This window comes from Lottia gigantea (genome assembly GCF_000327385.1).
Source record: "Lottia gigantea unplaced genomic scaffold LOTGIsca_28, whole genome shotgun sequence".
In the NCBI taxonomy this organism is placed as follows: Eukaryota; Metazoa; Mollusca; class Gastropoda; family Lottiidae; genus Lottia; species Lottia gigantea.
In genome coordinates this window covers 242,087-267,503 of record NW_008708898.1, presented here as the reverse complement: position 1 = coordinate 267,503, position 25,417 = coordinate 242,087, and the positions used below count along the sequence as shown (strand labels likewise).

At 31.9% G+C, this 25,417-nt stretch overlaps 2 protein-coding genes across 2 annotated transcripts; one reads left to right on the top strand and one right to left on the bottom strand.

The window, feature by feature from the left end:
- Window positions 1–10,024: 10,024 nt before the first annotated feature.
- On the bottom strand, window positions 10,025–18,674 carry LOTGIDRAFT_118217 (hypothetical protein; the record flags this gene model as incomplete). Its single annotated transcript, XM_009056482.1, has 22 exons — window positions 10,025–10,168; window positions 10,377–10,448; window positions 10,681–10,782; window positions 11,249–11,434; window positions 11,765–11,873; window positions 12,047–12,250; window positions 12,391–12,442; window positions 12,697–12,760; window positions 13,840–14,004; window positions 14,230–14,315; window positions 14,479–14,521; window positions 14,721–14,804; window positions 15,351–15,415; window positions 15,584–15,663; window positions 15,880–16,058; window positions 16,373–16,429; window positions 16,745–16,893; window positions 17,201–17,252; window positions 17,418–17,468; window positions 17,762–17,834; window positions 18,037–18,122; window positions 18,633–18,674. Coding segments are annotated over 22 exons (2,145 nt in total), but the record flags the coding sequence as incomplete, so codon positions are not given.
- A 3,594-nt stretch (window positions 18,675–22,268) lies between these two features.
- On the top strand, window positions 22,269–24,808 carry LOTGIDRAFT_118163 (hypothetical protein; the record flags this gene model as incomplete). The annotated part of the gene is made up of 2 exons (XM_009056481.1): window positions 22,269–24,155; window positions 24,491–24,808. The coding sequence occupies 2 exons, from the start codon at window positions 22,269–22,271 to the stop codon at window positions 24,806–24,808; spliced, it is 2,205 nt and encodes a 734-aa protein (XP_009054729.1).
- Window positions 24,809–25,417: the final 609 nt, after the last annotated feature.

The window sequence follows — 25,417 nt, the reverse complement described above, 5'->3', positions numbered from 1 at the left end:
ATCATATCTAATTTAGATTATGTGAACAAGTTTCAGAATACAGATTTGTTACTACACGTAGAAGGATGTTATGGTGCCGAGAGCCGGTAGACACAAAAGTTATTTTAACAATATGAGACAATCTGACTGTAGAGACATGTAATGTCTTGATAATGGAAATTAGTTCCTACTCAAACGATTTTTTCCGCTAATGTCATTTATCGATTCCTCGAGAATTAAAACCCGAAGTCATTGTCATAATCGCTGAATTAATTTTAATTAATGTTGCCCTGTACTTATACGTATCGGGATTTACAACTAATCAGATTCAATGGCCACTGTAAACTTAGTCAATTACAAATATTATTATATTCAATACATCAGCAGTTATTCGTATCGATTAGTTGGAATTTGCTCAAACTTTACATCAGATCGTTGTTATACACGATATAATTTGCCACAAAGTGTGGTCGTGGGTTCTAAACTCGGTCAAACGTGTGAAAATTTGGTAATAATTCACCTTTCCTCATGTGTCATTAGTCTAGTCCATCACGTCGGGTATGGATAATCGGGGAAAGAGCAATGCCACTCTTGTCGAAGGACCTGCTGGTAGACAAAAAACAAATTCTGACTTTTCCTGAACGAGTAAGCTAGCATATATAGCTTGGTGTACAAAGCGATTTCATTGGAGATTTTATCAACTGTGTTTACTTTGAATGAAATTGGTAAATAAGTCTCGCAATAACCTTTTCAGATGTTCTTTTACCTCTTTATTGTCAACTTTCCAAACTAGTTTTAATCTTTCCGCATGAGGAACCTTTTATTCAATTTTATTTGAGCACACACAGGGGTGGGGATGTTAGAGTATAGATGCGATCATTTGATCACAATTATTTACACGCCATCAGGTGGTCTGTTAAATTTCCATAATTCGATTCTAGTACAAAAGACCACTGCTAACGTAAGACAAAACTCCCATTACCCGGAGCATGTTGCAAATACCATGTAGACATAAATGAGATCATCTGTATTCGTAACCTAAATTTTCAAATCTTCAAAAGACTAGGCCTACTGTCCCTTTTATAAAATGATTCCAAATATATAGATCAAAATAAACCAATTTCACATCACTGTCGGTCATGTATTGGTTGCTTTTAAATTTTAGGTTTCATTTAATAATAATAATAATAATAAGTCTATTTATATAGCGCCTTTACATACTGTAGAAGAATGCCCACATCGCATGTGTGATCTGAGCGTGAAAGAGTTCTAGATGAGCTGTGAAAGTAAATCATCATAATTATGTCACCTTAATTTTTGTTTGCTAGTTTTTAAGAGAGGTTAGGTTTCTATCGCAGAATAGTTTGTTCAACTGATTGTACTCCCACTTCATTTCATAGGAATTTCACAATATGAGTTTTATACAAGTTCATGCATATCAAATTTTGGGTGGTTCTTGTTTTTTTCTTCTAAGGTTCACTATTACTAAAATTAAATGTCAATTTCAAGCCTCAAGCTAAGTTATTTTGTGACATTTGCCCCTAACTATGAGTCAGAAAGCACCGAATCAATTTTAATTTTTAAATTTTATTCCCGCTTTTAAGAAATTGTTGCCACCGATATGATTTTCATGTTCCATATGATTTATATATGTTTTGAATCTATACTTAAGAGCTATTATTAAAGTATAATTAAGGCCAATATATGCGACCCAAACAATTTCATAAAAACATGACAACGTACATAATGGTGATCTCGATATAAAATCAGTATAGCTTTCTATAGAGATAGATAATATAGATAAAACTTGATTTATATCACAGAGATCCATAGGGCTATAGAAACGGTCGTCGTTATGAAGTATGTACAAAATTTCTAACAAAGGTTAACTGTTCTCTGTTAACAACATAAAAACTTTCAGCAAGGACAACTATTATGGATATACTACTCCTTTAATTTAATTTTACAACGTTTCAATTCACATACAGCCAATCAGAACTCTCGACAGGAAGATTATGAACTTTATGGCTTATTCAGCAAGAACAACTATTATGGATATACTACTCCTTTGATTTAATTTTTGCACCGTTTCAATTCACATACAGGAATCTTTATCAAGCATAACAATTAATAATGGAAATACAGAATAACAAAATATATATATATATAGTAAACACTGACATCTATAACTCCCTCAGATTGGTGAAAATTGCCCCCTGTAGTCACGAGTCTTATTTTTCGTTCTATGATTCTGCACATTTTTGACCTACCTAGGAATGCAAAATCATACATTGTGCATGAAGGACGTTAATATAAGGAAAATCGATTGAAGAGCTAAGGAAGTAATCACGAAACAATACGTCGTTTCTTAGAATTCAGCTTATCGAATCTAAAAATCCATAACAGTGGAATCTGAACAACTTAAAGTAAAGTTAAGTTAAATAGACAGTAGTGCCAGCTACACAATAACAGGAATTTTAAATCATAAAATGAATTTTTATAAATATTAAACGTGTGAGTTATCCATGTTTTGTGAATTCATTTGGTATTAAACTTTTTCAAAAACACACAAAATATGATCAACATTAGCTTTAATCCCACCATTTCATTACGGATATATTCTTATTAACAAAATATACATGTATATTGTAAATGTGTGCAAACTGTCATTTTAAATCATAATTCAATATTCCAAACGATTGAAGAGCTGTCAAAAACAAGAAACTCCTCGTCAAACACGACAATTGCCATGGGATATCACGAAAATATACTCAAGTGAATCCTTATATAACAACTTCTACTGGAGTATACTTGTGAGATGGCCTTTTTGTCACTGATTGTGGTCTTAGCAAACACTAAAACAAAAAGCAATGACTCGTTTCATGACTGAGATATTGTGAACATTCATTTACATTCGTGACACAACAATCTTCAGGTCTTTATTCGTCAATTTTACGTTTGTCATGATTGTCGGAAACTATTAAAATTCTATTCATCTTTCAATTTTTTTCAAAAAGGCCCACGTCAAATGTTCCAAGTTACACCCCATTTCCTCATGTTTATCATCGTGTATCATTGTGTATCAATGTGAAATATTCAAATTATGGGTATAAAACTGACTAATGTACGTGTAAGTTAATATAAAAGAATTGAGGGTTTATACACCAAATAAGTACAAAATTATTTGATATAGTGATATTAGATGTTTCCTCATGAAACGCCATTTTGCTGTTGTTTTGCAATACACCTATGACATAACAGGCATGTTTAACAACATAATATCGCCAATTTCCCCATGTTTCCCCATTATGTATCCAGATATCCACTATTTCAAGATGGTAGTTAGTATTCCTCATTTTCAAAGAATTCTTTAGAATTGTAGTATCTGTCATTACAAAAGGAAGTATTGCCACCGTAGTTTCATTTTCAAAAAAGAACTTTTAGTAGTATCCACCATTATGCCATTTAGTTAGGATGTTTTGCGATCGTAGTACCTTTTCATTTCTAACAGAAGTTTTGCGTTCGTAGTATCCGTCATTTCTTAAGGATGTTTAACAATTTTAATATCCGCCATTTCGTAAGAAAGTTTTACAATCATTGTATTTTGCCGGAATTTGAAAATCGCAGTGTTAGCTCCAAAAAAATTTGACAATTGTATTATCAGTCATTGCCAAGTATGCAATTGGAAATCGTTGGTCATGTTCCAAAGGACTTTGGCATTAATCCAAAGGAAGTTTAACAATCGTTATCGTAATCATCTAGCATGTTCTAAAGAAGTTTGACAAAAAATTCGTGTCAGCCAGTTTCTAATCAAATAACATGTATTATTCCGAGACCAACCTAGCTTAATGATCCTTATCGTATTAACCAAGCAAGCATGATTTCTTCACCCCAGGAAATAATCATTAATTACTATATATATTACCACTATAAGCCTAGTATTAAAACAGGTGGGCCAAGGATATTATGAATGGAAATAAAGGTAATCAAGCCTATCGGACGAACCTTAAAACTTATGATGTTTCCTATACAAATTTCACACTATGCCTATTTGCCGATATGTCACTAAAAATTCAATAAGAGTGATCTTATCAGAATATTTTTTTATGGGAAATCATGAAATTTTACATTAAGACAATTTATTGTGAGTAAATATCATGGGAAAATGGTAATTTTATTAAGGTATTATTTGAGACTCAGTGAATATAAGAAAATAATTCTTACAATAAATTTTGGCAATGATGATATTCCGTACAGGCGTAATATAATGTGACGAGTCAGTTCACCAATTAGCATGGTAATAGTGAGTGCCGTTAACAATTTACGGAATCTATGGATGCCCAAACAAAATGACATTTTTTCAGAATCAAACGAGGTGGAACGTTTGAAGCAGTGCCCATCCCTACACGAACTAAGATGACTGGGTGGATAACTCGATAAATTAGAAATGTAATATGTGCGTGTTAGATAATTGCAATAATCATGTAAGTGAATAAAATACTTTACTTTATTCGCATCCATTTTAAAGCTAGTAGGCTATGTAAATATGTAATTCTACCATCCATTCAATGCAGCATAATGTACAGTTGATATTTCAATAGTGTTGTAATGTAAGTGTAATTTTAAACTTTGTCAACAACATAATAAAATATTGGTAACATTTCATATATGGTTATCTTAATACAATTTGGTCCCAAGACTTTTTGCAAGATTAATCAAGCATTTGTTAATAACATATTGAAATATAGCCAACTTTACTTCAAACTTTTTTATATATAGAATTACATAATATTTTGAAAACATACTCTAAGAAACAAAACAGCACAGTAAAAAAGGAAAATTTGTAATATCTGTATGATATGATGGACAGCAAACGAAAACCCGTGTCTGGAGTATTTTTTAAAGTGTAACATAAAAGACTTTTTATTCCAATCAAGATCGACAGTCAAAAAAATAAAATTAATCTTTGAAACACCTAGGATAATAATGCTTACAGTCAAAATGGATCCACTGAAAGGCATCGACAGCTAACCTCAACATCCATTATCAAAACAATGAAGTATAATATAGTCCTTCGAACATTCTAGGTGGGCAAACCAACCGATATTATTCTTGTCAATGAATAAATGAATGACCGAATGAAGGAATAAACTCACCCATTTTTAATTGATTTCTGTGTAAAATTGTCTGTCCTGCTCTCCTCTGTTAAAACGTTACCACCTTCCAAACTGATCTTCTCGCTCAATGAACTCAATGAACTACCAACAGAATCTTTTCTTTGGACACCATTTCCAGTATAAGAATTGACATTCACATTTTCGTAAATATATTTTGATGCCGGTAGCTTCACGTGTTCTTTTCCGACATCGTAATTATCTGCGCTCCAATCAGCCATATTCTGATTTTAAGAGAAGTACACGTCTGGTATTGACAAAGGTTAAAATTAAATATGAGTAAAATTATGTTAATTATCGAGAATACATGACGGTAACCACCCACTCGTAACGTCTTTCTTATCTTTATTTATTCTTTCAGTCATTCAAACCAAACGGTAAAGAATAGGTTGAGGCTCAAATTTGATGTCTACTATTATAATGTCTATTATTTTAGCATGCAAAAACCGGTTTGACGGGTCTATCCACGCTTCACGAATTAAGCCGTCAATTCGTTTGGGGTTGTTTGGTTTGTATTGGCGACCGATTTATTTTCCAATCAATAATTTCAATGATAAGGGGTTTCCCCACACAAATCAAGTCCATAGAACAATATGAACACGTTTGTGATTGATTATTGAATATTTTTTATAAATACCACATGAATCACCACTTTTGTACAGCCTACAAAGGTTATAAATTTTCAGGGATGGAATTGAAGCTAAGTGACGCGTTTATTACCGCAATTCTCTATCGAAAGCCGGATCTAAATTCAATGGTAGTCCCCAAACTAAATATAAATACTGTCTTTTATGAAGACCTACCAAGGTTAAATAGGTACTACTCACGTTTTCAGAATGGTTCGACTTCCCCTCTTCCAGACCAATTTCTCATCATTAAAGTGATACTACGTCTTAGAATGAACATAAAATTTAAGTTCTCAAGAATGGTCATACCTGGTGTCATAAAGTTACAACAAATTCCCTGCAAAATCTAGAAAATTGGAAAATTCTTAACACTAAGTAATTATTGAAAAACGCTTAATCATAATATTAAGCGTTTTTCAATAGTTAATTGCATTTTTATTAAGTTTTTAGGATTTATCGGATTATATAAGGATCCTGTTATGTTATATATGACACCAGGTATGTCTACTGATGAAAATATGCTCTTATTGGCCAAGTTTAAAATTTTAAATTTTATGTTTATTCAAAGACGTATTATCACTTTAATTCAACCGACATCATCATTAAATGTTATTACACACGAATCTTTAGTCATCTTTCCTTTTTGAAAAGATAATAAAAAGTTCAGCGTTCAGTTAAAGAAATTACTGTATTATTACAGTTTTGTCTTAATGTCGATCGGGTCGTGGTATATATTTCCGTGTTTTCGACTGGCGACCGACTGAAACCATTTCATAAGATCGGTCGAGACATGACCATAGCACTCATATAAAAAAAACCTCATCAAAATGATTATAAGTACTGGACCATGCGGGACAGATATAGATTTAACCAAATGTGGAAGGTTAAAAAAAACTTGACTCTGATAAAATATTTTAATATTAAACAAAATGAAGAATATAGAAGATAAAACAATAGGAAAAGAAATGATTTTATATTACAATGAGGAAAATGTTGGCAGAACCATCTAAAACCATGTTTTTCACATTTTATAAAATATAGAGGTATATAGTAATGGATGTTACATATTGCACAAATATGATTTTATATACAATCATATTGGTATAGAAAGGAAGGGTTCCAAACATACATCACAATATTTCAAATTGTTCTGTTCTCAAAGCCTGCAAAAAAAACAGTATATTTGGATCCAAGATAGTTATTAAGAATTGTTAGAGTTAAAGTTTTGATAAAGTGTTCTAAACATAATAAAATATCAATTTCATAAAGAAAGAAATACTTTCAAATCAAATTTCCCTATTTCTATTTAAATTTAGATGAGCTTAAAGGCTTACGAGAATTTTAATGGCAAAATACCACTACAATTTCCATAGACATATTGATTTAAATAATCATTTTTAATCAACAGAAGAGTACTAAACATTCAAATATATAATCTAAGGGTGATATGTTTTAATTGTCCTTTATGTTCAAATTAGTAAATAAATTTGTCTTGAATATATCTTTAGATATGCAGATCATTATTCTATATCTGTAAAGTATTGAAAGTTAGGAAATAATAGTTTTTCTCATTCTTCTAAATATAACATGACTAATAATGAATTGATGATATCACAAACCCAAAAATACCCTAAACATAAATTCACACCTTGTCAGTATTAATAATTCCAAAAAATTACATCATTATAAAACTTTAAAATCAAAAATAATATTTTTCTTGTATTGGAAATATAGAATAAGCCTTCTAAAAAAATATAAATAAGGCTTCTCACTGCTATTCAGAAAGGAAAAAACAAATGAAACAAATGCTTTCATCAAAGAAAAGATGCTTTGAGAAACTAAATAAAAACTGAATTTGTGAGACACAATGGAGAGAACACATTATAACCAGTTAATAAGTCAATTAACATAATTTTTATGTATATTGCATAAAGTTATTAATATTAAAATAATACTAAGAGTAAGTAAGTTTTGTTATTTTATATACAAATTCATTCTTTAAGCATATTACTAGTATACTATAACTTACTAACAAGGCTATCTAACAATGTTAGGTAAAGCTTAGGTTCCAACTATCCTCTTTCCTGGATTATCTCTTCCTAGGTTGACTGGAATACTGAGGACAGAATGATAGTCTTATTACACGTCATCAGATTTCTTAGGGACTTCCTACTGCAACAACATCAATGCTATTAAAATGAAATGAACAACATTTTAACTGGCAAGTAAAACCTGATTTATCTTGACAAGATTTCTTCACTACACCTTTCTCTCTAAATTCAACATGATGAAAATATAACAACATACTATATTCAACTAAAGCACTACTAGATCTATATCACTACATTTCCTGTTATCATTATTAACTCTTTAGAAAAACATGTTATCAATAGATTAGTTATCCAGTTTTAACATCTAATTTCACTCACTAATAAAATATACTTTCACAGCTTTCCTAATCAAGCTTAAACAAGGCTACAGATAAATATTCACCCCAAGTGAAGTCTAGTTGATGATAATGTAAATGATTATGATACCAATTTTAGAAATTATATATCAACATATAACTATATTAAGATTTGTACTTGAAAAGGCTGATTATCTGAATTCAAATCGTAATAAAGGTTTGCAGATATCATCATCATTATCACAACACAACATAACATTATCATTATATATCTTCTGTAAAGAATATTTAATTATCATTTAACATAATCATCATCATTATTATTCCATTCTAGAGCATTCACAATTTTAACTTTAGCAACATTTCTATCCAAAAGTAACATTTCAGATATATTTCTATCAGCTACATTATCATCATCTAAACATCACCATCAATTTCATCAGCAGTTTATGACATTATAATACATCAACATAATATTAAAACATTAGCACCTTATTACATCATTATCATGCCTTAAATTATAAATACCATCATCACTTCAATCATACAAGGCATTGAGTATTTTCTAGAATATAATTAAATACATATAGTTCCCAAATTACAAAATCATTATTGAAAGATAATTAATAACAATATATTGATAATGAAATGATAAATAGATGCAAATGCTCTTTAGACACTTTTCTAATTTTCTACCAGTTTACAAACCCTTTCCAATACATTGAAAAATTCTAATAAGAAAATCCTTTATGCTTCCACACATTCTTTAGACACATAATGTAGCAATACAAGTCAGTTTCTAAACTTATTACAATTCATGTATATTAATAATGTAATCATCCTTTTATCTAATACATTTACTTTCTACTCTTTTAAACTAAGGACCTAGCTTAATCTTTAAATTTATTCATTCATTCAAAATTTCAAACCACACATAAAATAAACTAAACAAAAACAAACACATTTTCACTTTTATGGTTGGACACAATTGGTTTTGTATTTTTAAATTATTATGTCTATCTAGGGAAGAAATAATGGCAAGGTGAAATGCCTACAACAAAACCCTTAAAGTGAATACTGTGTTTGAAAACCACAATTACTGTGATAGAGATTCAAAAGGTATGCAATCATGTTGGGCATAGCATTTGATTTATGAACTCCCTAAAATTATTCTCAATACAGTATCTCAAAGATGCATTTTACAGTTTCACTTGTTTGGAAGTCAAAAGCATATATGATATTGTCAACAGCTTGATCAGTGTCCTGAACTTTGACCTATTAACCATTTTAACAGCAGTTTATAAGAGCATGTATTCGACTAGCTATGAAAGACAAGGGGTCACAGGGGAAGCTACTCTAACCTATAAATTATACAATTTGAGTTGAGGTTAGATTTAGGCATATGAAGGCACCAATTCTTAATCTCATTTCAACATTATTTTGGCAGTTGTGATAAAAGTGTGCCTGTGAATAATAATTTATATATATCACTAGCACCATGTTACCATGTTGACTTTATTATGTATATCAATGATCAGGAGTTCTGAAATAGAGAAAAAGACATGGGATAAAGGAAATGGTAATCACTATGTATCTAATTGTTTCAATGCTTCCAATTCTAAATGTTGTTCACTTTTTGTTTTTTGGCTAAGACAATTCTTGTACACCAGTTCAATCAATATCTGTAGACCAACACAAGAGAATAAACAGATAGATAAAAAGACAAGTTCTTGTTAAATTGATAAACAGAAAAAGTATTAGGATAATATATAAGGACACATTTCAGTGACATTACAGCAATATTTGTTCACCTTTTTAAATCCATAGAATAGAGAAACTTACACAGTATTATTAGGTACTATGGCACTTAAACTAGCTGGTCTACGAGACTGAACCTGACGTTGTCGAGCTAAAAATGACTGGCCACCTTCACTGGATGTAGATAACCTTTGTTCTACCGCCTGACGTTGTAGTTGACACCCCTGAAATATGATGAAATGATACATTTGAGACTTCTCATTTCTGTTTCTGTCTAAATTTCTAAAATCTGTCTTTATCAAAGAATGGTCAAAGGGGAAATAACTCTTTAGCTTTTGGTTGATATCATTGCAGTGTGAATTCAGGCAAGCAATTCCCACTGTACGATTTCTACAAATGTGACCCCAAATTACAATAAATGATAAAATTTACCAATGAATAGAATGCTGATACTCTCAACTGATCTTCATAATCTATTCTAGACTTTGTTTTAGCTAAATCTTTCTACAATAAAACAAGAGACAAAATTTGGTGAGAAATTTCTCTAAGGGAAGAAAACATAATAAAATCAACATTTCTTTTTAATTCATTTCAACTTTGGATTACGAAAAAAAATGAAAATCATATTCAGAAAAAACATGTCTTAAGTGACATCAAAAGTAAATGTGAAATGGCACACCTCAATTGCAACTCAATATTACATGAAGGTAAGTTTATATAAAAGTTTAGATTTTACCTCTAAATATTCAACATATCTCTGTCGTTCTGTTAGTTGATTACGTAATGCCTGAGTTTCATTTGAACTTGATTTATGTCTAGGGTCTAAGGTTTTAATGATCTGCAACAAAAAATACACAATGCCATTTTCAAATAGAATAAAACCAAGATAATATACTAATTTGATTGGTAGATAAAGCTTCACCAAAAAATGGACTTTATTGATTAACCAATCAAATGACTAAACACTAAACTCAGGTAAGTTAAATTATTGTGAAACATTGCCACCTTTTTCATTTTTAATAACAGATAAAGGTAATTCTTAGGTGCAATAAATCAGAAACTTTTTGTCAAATTATTAGCAGATTGAAAACTCATTTCATATTATTCTGCATCAAAATTAAATGATAGCAATAAACTTCAATCCAAATTAGTATAACTGTCCATTACAAACTAAATTAGTGTTAAACTGGCTCTGATAAGCTTTGCTACTATTGACATTTGCACGAAAGAGTGATCACAGCAAGTTTCATAAAAATGGAAAAAGTCAATTTCCACAGCATATTATAAAGATATTTGTAACTTACATGTCTAGCTTTATCAAGATATTTTTTATATCTTTCTTCCATTAATTTCATTTCTTCATCTTTCTTTGATAATTCATTTTCAAAATCTTTCATTTTCTTGTCTTTTTCTGTCAATTTCTCTTCTAATGAAAGTTGTTTATTTTTCTGTTCTTCTAACTGATTATTACTTGATTCTAATTTTTGTTGCTGTAAGTAAAGAAAGTCATCTGTCTTATTATCTTAGTTTTCACAGCAAGATCAAATGAATTTAAAATTTCTGCTCTTTTCCTATTTATTATATAAAAAGATGCAATACCAATGCAAAATGAGGTAATTTTGTCAATCATTTTTTCCATTCCTAACTGTTGGAAGATGTTCAATGAGCCCAGCTTGAGGCATACAGCAAGTCTAAACCAGACAATATCAAACTTTACAAACACACGATCTGAGTAACATGTCACTATACTGACTGATGGAATCACAATAAAAAGAATAATATGCAAAAATCAATAATATTAAGAAAACTAGACAATGTACCTGTTGTATCAATTTCTTTTTAATTTCTGTTAATTCTGAATCTGAGGGTTCATTTTCTTGTAAAACTTCGACCTGAGCTTCTAGTTCTAATATTCTTTGATTTAATAACCTGAAATATTTAAACATGTTTAAGAATCTTCTGCAAATAATAATTAGTTGTTTGACATCTCAATATTGTTCAAGCAGATCACTTGAAAACTTGACGCTTTTCATCCCATAAACAGATGAGCCTAGAACTTGCTGAGTCGTTTAATACCAAATCGAATAATTCTGGGAATTTACCTAACATCAGTTTCTAACTCATTTTTCCTGGCGCTAGTTTTTTCTAGAGCAAATTGTAATGGTTCTGTTTGTTCTGTTAATTGATCAGTATTACCCAATTTTAACATTTTATTTTCATGTTCAAGTCGTAACAGTTTCTCTCTGAAAAAACAACAAAAAACACATAACATATGAGTAATCAAAACACTATGAAAATCATGGGTTCTGACAATATATATGTGAACATGAAAACCGGATGGAGTTTACTGTATCTGCACCTGATTAAGAACATGAGCACTGGCAACCCCATGCAGTATGCAATGAGGACAGGAGCATTAGACGATTTAATTTTCAACATGACTTACTTCATTTCCATTTCCTGAGGAGTAGAACCCATATTATTGATATTACCATTGCCTCCACCTACATTTGGTGTCTGAAAAACCAAATCAAAAAATTTGAATGAAAATTACTGCACATAGTAAGGAATGAGTAATTAGTCTCCATATTTCTCTACCAACTGTCAAAGACATCATCCAAGAAGTATTACAACTCTTTACTAGTGCTAATAATTAGCCAAATGTGTCATATGAATTTCCAAATATATTAAAAAGAAAGTTAAGAGAAAAAAAATATTAAAGTGTTATGAACATAGAATAGATAGATAGAACATACCTGCATACACTTTAATTCTTCATTCATTTCAGTTAATGAGTCTCTTTCAGCTATAATTCTCTATAAACAATAACATCAAACAATGAATGCTGGAGTATTTAGTTCTGTTTGCAACAATAAGACTACATGATACTACATGAAGGATAATAAAATTATATGAAGTGGAGTGTTACATGTCCAGGCAAAACTTTGTACTGTGTGACTGTGAGTCCGTCGTCATTGGAGACAGTAAAAAGACGAGATTGATAGTGAAAGATAAGGAAACTATCTAGATCATCTCTTCCAATTTTACCAATTATTTTAAAATAGATGTTCCATCCTAGACCTGTCCATTTGAGACTGAGAGACTCAAATATCCTACTTTTGGCAAAGTTAGGACGTAGGAGATGATAGACCTATTAAGTCCAAACGACGTCTATAGGGCCTCTAGAAAGACTCATCTCTTTTGACAATAACCGAATTAGAGCCTTGGCAGAAAAAAGTTGTTAAAATTATTTTTTGTACGAAATGTATACTTTCTTTGCTTTAAACATAACAGGCCCGGTGTCGGCTTTCACCCCCTAATACTAAACATGGAATAAACATTGCACTTGAAAAAGTGTCTGGTAAGCCGCTTTCTGCAAATCATTTTTGAAACGTTTACTCGAGTGTCTGAGACGGGCAAACTGTTTTTACTTGCACTTGACACACCCACCTGGACCCACTTTTAAATCCATGTGAGATTTGAACGACCGCCACATGTTGTAATTGCTACATCTTTGTAGCCTACTACTTCATTTCACTTCCTTTTTCAGCAGTTTCCCAAGCGTTCAGGAGGTATTTAAAGGTATTACGGACCCATCCCCGTGCAACCCACCATTTTGATAACGAAAGATCGGTCCTACGACATCTAAGTACATGTCGTAGCTAATGGTCTTAAATCCTAAGATACGACCAAAGTTGCGATTGAATTTATTTCGTGAAATCCATCGTAAGTTTTACGAACAACTTGCAATCTGTTGCAAACTTAAGACCTGTCGTAACTCTTTTGTGAAACCGGCCCTGGGACCTTAAGATTAGTGAGAAAACATCCAACTCATTGTACTACCACTGCCTCCAAAAATGTAAGGTATATGGCAATTGAATAACTAATAGCAAACCTCTTTTTCTCTCTGTAAAATGGTCATCTTTTCTTGTGATTTCTTCAATTCAAAATCTATTTTGTCTGCCCTTTTTGTTTCATCTGATAATTTAGTTTGTAATTCATGATTTTGTCTTTTACACCAATCTAATTGTTGTTTTACTGAATCAAACCTTTTCATTGACTACAGAAAACAAATGAAAAAGAGTGTTTTAATTATGTAGACTCTCTTAAGTGATGTATAATACATACAATATCTCCAAAGGACAAGCTGAAATCTCAAAATGAAATGGAGCACAAGTCTTGAGACTTTGGAAGGCAGCTCCACATTCAGTGTATTTGTTTGATAGATTTAGACTGCTTAGATATTTCAACTTGTTTCATTGATGCCAAACAAAATTCAACCAACCTCTTCCATTTCTATTTTTTCTTGTATATATTTTGTTATTTGGTCACCTAATGATTGATTTTGACTTTTTAAAACTGTTATCTCCTCTGAAAATGGACAAATTACACAATATAAGATAAAGACAGAATCACTAACAATCCACTACTTCTAATATTCCAAGTATACAGGCAATTAACATGCAGTAATCTTTCAAAGAAAATCTAAATATGGGTTTGAAGACTCGATGAAAAGTGAATATATAAATAATACCTATTTTCTTTTTATAGGTCTCTATTGAAGATTCATACTTGGCCTAAAAAATAAAAAAATCTTTTTATTTGCCAGTTTGATTCTTGACAATTTAGAATAGATCCAATTGATAAACAATAACCATCAAAAGAACCAATTAAAAGGGGATTTTGCAATTTTTGAATAAAATTTTGAAATCTTTATTCATTAACAAAACTGTGATGGATATTTGTAAAATAATATTTAACCCAATTTATACTTACAGCTTGATCAGCAGCATCACGTAAACAATCCAACTCATCTTTTAATGCTCTAGCTTCTGAAGCTAATGGTGATAATTCAGCATTCTGAAATAAAAAACACATAATGATGGACAGTAAAAAATAAAATAAAATAAAAAACCTATAGCATTTTCAAATAGGCTTATATCACAGGGTTTGAACAGCACTAATATTCAAATGTGTTCTCCATTTAGGCTTAATTTACATTAACAAAATCAACAACAGCTTTGAAATAATCAGTATGAATTAATCAACCAATTCTGATTCATATTGAGTATGAGTTACTGCCCTTGTTCTTGAAAACGTGTTCAATTTTTAGCTCTTGAAAACTCTAGAAAGCAAATATTCAACCTTCTGAATAATAAAATGGTTTTGTAAAAGAAGGGCAATAACTTGATTCTTCTGATTTTCAATAGGGTTCATCCTTGGGTGATTACGAACACTCACACCAAGTTTTGTCAAATCTGTCTTGTAGAGTGTTTACGAGCAATCGGGGGCATATAAAAAAGGGAGGTAAGACATACGGTCAATACATGCCCACATGAGATGTGTGTGTATAAAAAGATCGACCTAAACAAGATTTCCTGCACAATGATATAATATGTAACTTACTTTTTCCTTTAGTTCTTCATAATCTTTCGTAGATACTTCATATTTAATTCTGTAGTCGTCTCGTGCTATTAGAATTAAACAAAATGTACTTCTTAGTGGAAAATAAAAAAGTTATCCTTTATGTGTTATGCTTCTTTTAGTTTAAAAGTATAATAGGCTTTATTCCTCAGATAATATCATATTAATCAATTACTTGTAACATAATTACATTGAAACCAAGCAAAAACACAAACCTTGTTCAACATGATATAGTTGTTCTTGTACTTGTTCCAACTGACTTTGCAACTTTTGTAACCTTTTACCTGCAGGTGTGCTGAAAAGAAAAAAATTTAATTTCAAACAAATCTTCTTGCTTAAATTATTAACCCTAGTGTTAACATCACACGCTTTCAGTCACATTACTTGGCATTAGTTTTATTTCATTTACACTCAGTATTCAGAAGGTAAAATCATGTAAACCAAGTGCTAAATAAAATAATACCATTCTTGTTGTAAGTGTAGAGAAAATTCCATAAGAACTATATTTTACCGTGGGTCATCCAGACTTTCAGCCTGATGTAATCTTTCTACCAGTTTTTCATTTTCTGTCTGTACAGCATTTTTCTCTTCTAGATATGTTGCTACCTGCATGTCTAATTCATGACATCTTTGTAATAGTTCTTCTTTTGATTCTAAGGCACTGTTCAATTCTTCAACTGTCTTCTTCAACTATAATATGATATGAAATTGTCCTAATTTCCTTTTGATGAGAGCGAATGTTGAAATATAATTTACATATGAAATAAAACTATTATCATACTCAGACAGGCATAATGCATGAAATATTTTGACTGATGACTTTAAATGTGTCCTGTTAAAAGGGCTCTTCACAGATGCAGACTATGCTATAGTTGGGTCCCTAACCATCAGAGATCTGGTTCATACTATTGCTATTGATGATTGTACAAGATCAATTTATCAGAAACAAAGAACTTATAGAAATTGTTATCATTCAGAAACTAATCAAAATAGAATAGTTATACCTGTTCTACAACCTCATTATCTGCTTCTGTTGGTGATGAGATTTCTTTAGACATCAGCTAAAATAGAAAATAAAATTTGTTAAATGTAAGCAACATATCATATGCACAATCAAGTGACAAGATCTAATCATGCAAGGCTGACACTCATAAGAAAACCTTGGATATGAGGTTAAAAATACTAGTGTATATTGCTTTTGACTTCTTAATATACAAACTATCTACTTCACTTTTAGAAATTTTCAAGTTAATTGAAATTTTATATAATCTTCTGATTTACAAATTATTAGAGAAAACATCTGAAAAACTTAACTCATCCTGGCAGTAACTTCTTTAACATAAACATAAATAGTATATCATTAAAATACAACATACCTCTTGAATTGCATTCATAATCATTTGTTGAACAGATTCTTCCATTTTTAAAATGTTGTGTATATGGGATTCTTTTTCTGCACAGTTTACAGCGCATCCCAACACTAACTGTAATAATCTGCTAGTTTCGACACTATCATAATGTTCACCTAGAAATAAAATATTACAATTAACAACAAACCCCAACACTAAATGTAATAATTTGCTAGTTTCAACACTATCATAATGTTCACCTAGAAATAAAAAACTTACTATATACCTTGTAATAAAATAATAAACAACATTCTAATTGTAATGAACTGCTGGTTTCCAGAAACAAAGAAGTAACTTGGCCAGCCAGTCTGGGGAAAAATATGGTGACCTGCTGATCAGGAAGTAGACTTTCATGTAACACTTGAATAAGAATAGATAGATGTTTCCAAATAACCCAAAGTAATGAAAAAAAGTAGTACTTACCTATTAAATTGACATCAGGCATTTGAAAACCTTGAATTTGTATGCCAAGTACCTGGAAATTAACATTTAGAAAACTTATCTTTCCTTTTTTTTTATAATTCTATACATTTATTTATTTAAAAAATCTGTAAATCAATGACAATTCAATGTAATTTTCTATAGAAATAGAATTTAATTTCTTCATATACGAGTATTATGTAATAAAATGTTAACAAACCTCCATATTGTACTCCAAGATTCCATTTAATACTTTCTTAAGATTGCTTACCTAAAACAGAATTAATTACAACCTTTAGTTTAACAAGGTAAAAACAAAACACCAACTCACTTACGAAGCACACAATTTACACGTGTCAAGATCAGATGAAATGAAGTAGAGGCTAAGCATAGATTATATAGTTGGGAGGACACCTTTAGTTTAACAGAATATTCAATTTGATATTAATACATCTAACTTTATCTTGACAATGGAAATAATTAAGGATTAAAAATACAAATAGAAAATACTATTACTGTTAATGCAAAAAGGGCATAATTGGGAAACCATTTAGTTTTACATACTTTTAACCTCCAGTTTAAATCATCTTCAACTTTTAATTTCTTAAACCAGGCTTCATTAAAATAATCTGGAGCTCTGAAACATATTAAATATAATATACACTATTACTGTACTAAGGAAGACAAATCCACATAACATCATAATTATTAGCTGGATGCAGTTACATATTGCAATGCTGATCCTAAAAGGTGTCCATGACCTCCAATGATTTTGAGCTCAAACTATTTTTAAAATGAAAGTGCCAAGGAGAGCCTTCTCTAAGATAGGGATGACTCACATTTGACGCAGGACTTGTGCTACTGCAATACCATCACTAAAATCTTCTACTGTTTGATTTTTAACTGTGACATTAAATGTGTTTAGCTAAAATATAAAAATATAGAAAAATCTTTATTGAGAATTATCATCTCTGTAACTTCACTACAGGGTAGGGTAGGCTTAGCCTACAATTCAGGTAGTTTCATGATCTGCCAAATTACCAGTACCATAGCTACAACTGATTGTATGATTTATGTTGGTTCCCAATAAAGAATAACAATTCTCTAATTGAGTTTCAATATAACTAATTAATTGCGATTGTATTTCATGACTACTTTGTTTTTAGCCTTAACTTTTAAACAGGCCCAACTAAACTTGTACCACAGGATTAGAATGAAGAAAACATACAACGCTGTGTAATGAGTATAAGTAGTAAGAGAATATAGAAATAATACTTAATTAACTGAAAAAGAAGTTAGAAAAAGTCTCCAGAGTAATAAAGATACATTTGCACCACCACCCACAAAAAAACCATGAAGTCGAAATGCCATTCAACAGCAAAACAAGAGTGAAATCATATCTTGTGGACCAACTTATGAATATATCAGTCCTCACCCATTTGATTAAGCTTTGGCACAGATGGCTTCTGTCCATGCTGAATTTTAAAAACTATATTCAGCTGTGAAATTTGCTTTGACAATTTTTAATCTTCCCAGTTTGAGTTTGTGACAAGTTTTCCAAGATGGCTAACATTCAAGATAAGATAATTCTAATTAATAAAACAAGCTACGGACAACAACTCTTGGCTAGGCGAAAGCAGTCGGAATATTGTTGCGATTTAGTTGAAATAGACCAAGTACTAACGATCTGAACCCCAAAACAAAACCCGAAATCAAAAACAAATTGAATGATGGATTTTAAGTTTGATTGCAAAATCTAAAAAAAAAAATCTGAATATGTTTTGTTTGTGAAATTTATAAGACTGAACAATGCTGTTTGGTTTCCCAGTTGTCACTTTTAACACAATGTCCGCGAAAGTGACGATTGCACTACCTGAAAATGAATTACTGCATGGCCTAGACAATAATGAGCGGTTGCAGCCTGAAATCATCAAGACTAATATCGTCATAATGACTTTTCCTTTACAGGGTTCAATGATCAACCTATATGATGTGTTGCTAATCTGCAGACCTATGATTGTGAGGAATTATTAAGTCCTATGTGTATGGTTGTAAGTTATTTGCAGAACTGAATGAGCAAATAATATATTATTTATCTACCTTAGATTTTAAGCTATTTTACAACTCACCATAAGTGAAGAAACTATTTAAAGGAGCACATCCAGATACAGATTAATTCATATAAGGATGGCATGTGGTCTTCTGATTATTTGCTCGATAAAGCCCGAGTCCTGCCTTTCGTATCTCTTTTCAAAATGAAAATACAAAAGACCTCAAAAGGTCAATAACCTGATTGACAGGCCCTACTGTTATATCAGACTAATTGCAAAGGCCTGGAAAATCAAACCGTTGTCAATTCAATTATGTCGTACATCAATTTTTTGCCATTTAAAAACAGACAAACCATACATCCTAATTTTTTTCTTTTTTTGCAAATTATCATATTTTAATATTTTTTTTTTAAATGTATAAGTCAAGGGATTGGCCTCTTTAATTCGTCCCATATACTGTTTGTAATCAATTGATAGTGAAATAATAACAATAATGATAGATATTTATAGTCATTGGTATACAGTCAAAAACAGATAATAGTCCACAAGTGAAATATGAGGAAAAAGACAATATACTTATATAAGTTTTAATCATTAGTCGGTAAGTCATTTTTATAGTATTTATATAATAAATGCCTCCTTCTTCGTGACTTTCTTTCTTCTTTTCTGCTATGAGACATTAACAAAATCCTAATTTCATTTGTTTATTTATTTCAATTTTATTTCATTTCCTAAAATTTCAATATTTAGTTTTCAGTTATGTTTTACATTGTATGTATTTCACATCGCATGTAAAGGTCAAATGAAGCCAAAGAATTTCAATATAAAGTAAAATATTTCTAAGAAAATGCTAACAAAAAAACAAAAACTAAACATGACATTTTGTTTTTGTCGTGAATAATACAATCTATAAACTTGTATCAGTAGAATACAGAAGTGAATAATACAATCTATAAACTTGTATCAGTAGAATACAGAAGTAAAATAAAACATGAGTATAAACATGTATCAGCGGAGTAAAGCAATAAATAATACAAGCTTGCATCATTGTAATAAAGAAGTGAATAATACACTCTATAAACTTGTATCAGTAGAATGAAGAAGTGAATAATACACTCTATAAACTTGTATCAGCAGAATGAAGAAGTGAATAATACACTCTATAAGGTTGTATCAGTAGAATAAATTTATTGAACTATATTTAATGTCTATCAAAAAGTCAATTATAAAAATAGAGAGGGTCCAATAAAAATTTACAAAGTTTAATTTATGGACAAGTTCCACACATTAATGTAGGTTATAAATCATTTGTGAAAATTACTGAACTGCTGTTGGTTAGGTGAATTGAAGAAAGAAGTTAAGAGAAAACATTTCGTGGGGTGTACCTCATCCAATTTACTTTACGGCACCAGTCTTCATCCGATATAACACACAGGTCCCGAAAATGACACTGCCTTGCCTGTATTTTTGATAAGAGAAAGAATTCGATAATATATTTACTGGGGGATAACACCTCCCAAACTACCCGACACGTGTAGTCTAAGTAAAATTTTTTCAAACCTTGCTTTATTTGTCAAATTCAACTGTATTTCAGGCCTTCACCAGTGGGATTGTAGCATTGGCAACAGAACTATCTTTGCTTATGTATACACATTAAGAAATGACACTAGCTTGCATTCTAAAATCACTAGAGTCAAACTAGGTCACATAAAATAATTTAAAGTTTCAGTTTTACCAGCAATGTTACCTTCTGAGGTCAGTTAATTAGTGCAAAGTGTCGATAAATTTCATTCTACATCTACTGAAAAGTTAAAATTAAGTGGAGCCCAAAAGTGTTTTTCTTATTTTCTGTAATTGAAGGTTTCCATGCCTCTTACGCCAACCATCATATTAACGCTTGTTATTATGGAAGGCGGAATGGCTTTTTATTCAATGTTAGATAAGAATTTAGAAATAATAATTAAGAAAAAGCAATGAAGAACATTGAATAAAAAGCCACCCCGCCTTCCACATCACATGTTATGGCGTATCCATTATTGGGCCAAGAATACACTTACTCATTTTCATAAAAGTCAGAACTATGGGTTGTCCTACTTTAGCTGCCCTGTCCACTATCAGCTCTCTATCTCTTATTTCATATTTTGTTGACAATATTATCCAGGGTTGAATTGGTCAAGATATCATATTATCACAGTTAAATATTGGTTTAAGATTTAAAATGACCTTATTATGTTATTTTCTCATTTCGATCAGGTATCAATCAATCGTATCATCTAAACTAATATCATCGTACTCGCCACAACATACTCCCATCTGAAAGTAATGCATGATTTATCATGAGCTTTTATATGGTTAAGACCTTAATAGCCCATATAGCAACCTTGAAATCAGCACAACATTTTCACTCTTCCGGAACACCTGTTTTTGCTCTCTAACTACTTGGGTTTGTCAACTCGGACACCGCTTTGAAGCATCGCAATGGCTTGCTATGTTTTCGGGGGTTAATTTAAGTCATAAATATATGTACATATTCAGTTCTACTATAACTGCATGGTTATGCATAACCCCTTCAAATATACATCAAACTAGAAATTTTACTTTCATTTTATATATATGACGTTTCTTTATATGTCGGAGTATCAAGAAAAGACGTGTCGTCATTTTAAGTTCCAAACGCGGACGGATTTGAAGGCTTTATAATATTATCAAACCTTTTCAATGCCCCAAAACAAGTGCGAACTGGTCAAACTTCAGACTGCAATTCTCAAGTTGTCGAAAAAATACACTAATTCCTAGTGTAGAGCAACCTCCAGGTTGTTATTTGTTCTTGATAATTTTTCCTCCCTTTTTCAGGAATGGCTGAAAAACATCGACGGAGGATCGGGCAATGGAGGTGTGCAACTGTAACGCTTTTACTAGTGTGTGCTGTGCTTATAATAACTATAATGGCAATAGCTATTATAAAAAACAGACATTTAGAAGAAAGGTGGGCGCCACTATGTGGACAAAGTGACAATGTTATGGATCTTTCGGAACCAAATGATCCTGGAATTTTTAATGATCTCACTTCCTCAGAATTGAGATCTATTAGACAATATTTACAATCAGCCAAAGACCTTAATTTGGCTTCGGCTGAACAATCAACAATTAACAAAAGTTTTATTTATACAGCAGATCTGTTCTTGCCATCAAAATCCAACATGTTGCTTCATCTAGATATGGACATTGAAAAACCAGCTAGGGAAGCACGGGTAATAATATTCCGTGGTGACCTTAAACCAGCCATTGTCCAAGAATACATAGTTGGGCCACTTCGCAAACCCGAATACCATTATATGCTAAAGTCCAATTCTCGGAAAAACCCTATACCAGATGCATTTAAACCACTTTCTATGTCAGAATTAGATGCAGTTATGGATAAGTTCTTAAATGACATCAACTGGCAGCTATCAAGAATTTTACAAGAAAGTTACGATGCTGTTTTCCTTGAATGCGATAGCAAATGCTTGAAACTTATTCCAGTGCCGTTATCCCCAGAGCTCAGCATGGCACCCGCCAGAAAGCTTCTCTTCCAAGCCTTTTACGACGTCAAATATTACTCCCTATTTCCATTGGACCTCATGTTTCTTTTTCATTTGAATGGTACTGATAAATCGAGCTTCTATTTGGACCAGATTGTGTATGCTGACCAAATATTCAATTCCGTTAAAGAGTTGCAGTACAGGTACATTGAGGGAGCAATCCACAAAACTGCTATACCTTTCCCAGTGCCCGATTCCAGATCTTTTACTGATTTGGAAGGCGAAGGAGCAGACTGGCATAATTCTAAACGGAAACCGAGATTGGTGGAACCTGATGGACATAGATATAGCATTCATCATCAACACATTAGCTACATGAATTGGAACTTCCATTACAGGCTATCAACTCTAACCGGACCCGCATTGTACGACGTTAACTTTGGAAAAGAGCGTATTGCGTTTGAAATAAGTCTGCAGGAAATAGCGGCCCATTATTCCTCCTCCAGTACAGGTGCACAAGCAGCTAACTTTGTTCATGGCAGTTTCTTGTTAGGAACCCAAGCTAAATCCCTTATTCCAGGCACTGATTGTCCAGAAACTGCAACCTTTATAAGTAGTTCCTTTATGGCTGAAAAGTCAAGTGAACCATATACCACTGAACGAGCCATCTGTCTATTCGAACTGAATTCAGGGACTCCGTTACGGCGTCATCTCGCGTATACAGCTAAGGATGATGGATTTTATGACGGAATGGCAGATTCGTCTTTAGTTTTAAGGACCGTTTTTGCCATTAGTAATCATGATTATATAATTGACTATATATTTCACCAAAATGGCGTCTTAGAAACACAAGTGACCCCTGCTGGCCACCTCCGCGGTATGTTTCACTCTGGTCATCAAGAGCGCTATGGATATCAACTAACTGATCACCTAGCTGGCGTCATACAGCAACAGTTGTTCCACTTCAAAGTAGACCTGGATGTGTTTGGTACTTCAAATCGCTACCAGACTCTTAAAGTTCAGTCCAAAAGAATTGCAAATGGCGGTAGACCATTTTCACAATTGATGTACAAGTACGATCTTAAACAGACTGAAATGGAGGCAGCATTCTCAAACGATAGAAACATTCCCACATATCACTTATTTTATAACAACCGCAAGAAAACTGAGCATCATGTACTAAGGGCAATCAGAGTCGACTTGGGTGGATCACCCGTGCAACTTTCACAAGAAACACCATTATCATGGTCAAATTACCAAATAGCAGTTACTAAATATAAACCTGATGAAAGGTCAAGCAGTTCACCTTATGCCGCCTACGATTCTACAGATCCAGTTGTAAATTTTACCAAGTATATTGAAGATAATGACAATCTCATTGATAAGGTAAGGTCATGTTTCACGTTCAAGTTTATTATTAGATAATGTCCCTTCTAATTTGATAATAGCCGATTTTGTCTGGACTTGTTTCGAATGCAGAATGTTCTTTGAAATAATGGTTTTGAAATCCATACGAAAGACGGATCAGTAAATTACTTAGACTCGGATAAGGAAAAACTGATAACATTCTACAATACGAAGACTGTGCTCCAGTTTCTGCCCTGCGACTGGAAGAACAACCATGAACTGCACTAGTCGACAGAGAAGTTTATTTGAATTCATGAATAGAGGAAGAAAACTGTCTTTCATGATTATTCAAAGATTGTTATTTCGTATTTCAGGATTTGGTACTATGGATAACTATGTGTATCTATAACATACCACATTCAGAAGAATTACCCTTAATATCATCAGTCAACAAACACCGCAGTTTTTATCTTATACCATTCAACTACTTTCCCTCGGATCCATCTCGTTCATCGAAAGACTCTGTTCGTGCTGTACACAATGATACCAGTAGACTAGACGAGGGGATTCGATTTCTCGTGGATGACTCACAATCGTACCAGAGATGTATCATGAACGAACTCAATCTGACAACGGTTGTTGATAACCCTGATAGTGTATTAGAAACGGAACACACCAGAACAATTTTATAAAACTTTGTCTTTCAATTTATAGATACCTCAGTTTGAAGGAAGTGGATAGTTGTGGTCATTGTGTTGGTCCATTTCAAGTTCGAGATAGCACCTGAAGGCACACGTGGAAATGTGACAGTACATGCTTCCTTTGATCAGAAACACTCTTACACACAAAATGAATTAAATTCTTGGCCTAATTAAGGGGGTTTGGGTTCAATGTCGTACAGTATGCCTAAGGGTAATTTTTTAGAAGACCAATCGATTTGCGTTCAAGTTTAATGAAGAGCTAATTCTGAAGAAGTATCTGTTTTCTAATCTGGGTAGCAAGACTGGATGGTTTAGTATAGTCTATTATCTTTTGTGTGGTTTTAGAATATATTTGTAGATATATCATCCGTAATTAATATGTAGGGTATAGAAATTTAACAAAACTCGGACTTACTCCTATTCTACAAATCTTTATGTGGTAGTGTTCCTTTAATAAACATATAAAATTTTCTGACAATTTCATCTTTTATTGGAGAATGATGAGTTTCTGAAACATGATGCCAATTTTCATATCAGTTATCAGGCGTCAGTTCTTCCTTGAAAACTCATTGAAATTTAGGTTCTACAGCTTGCTTTCTG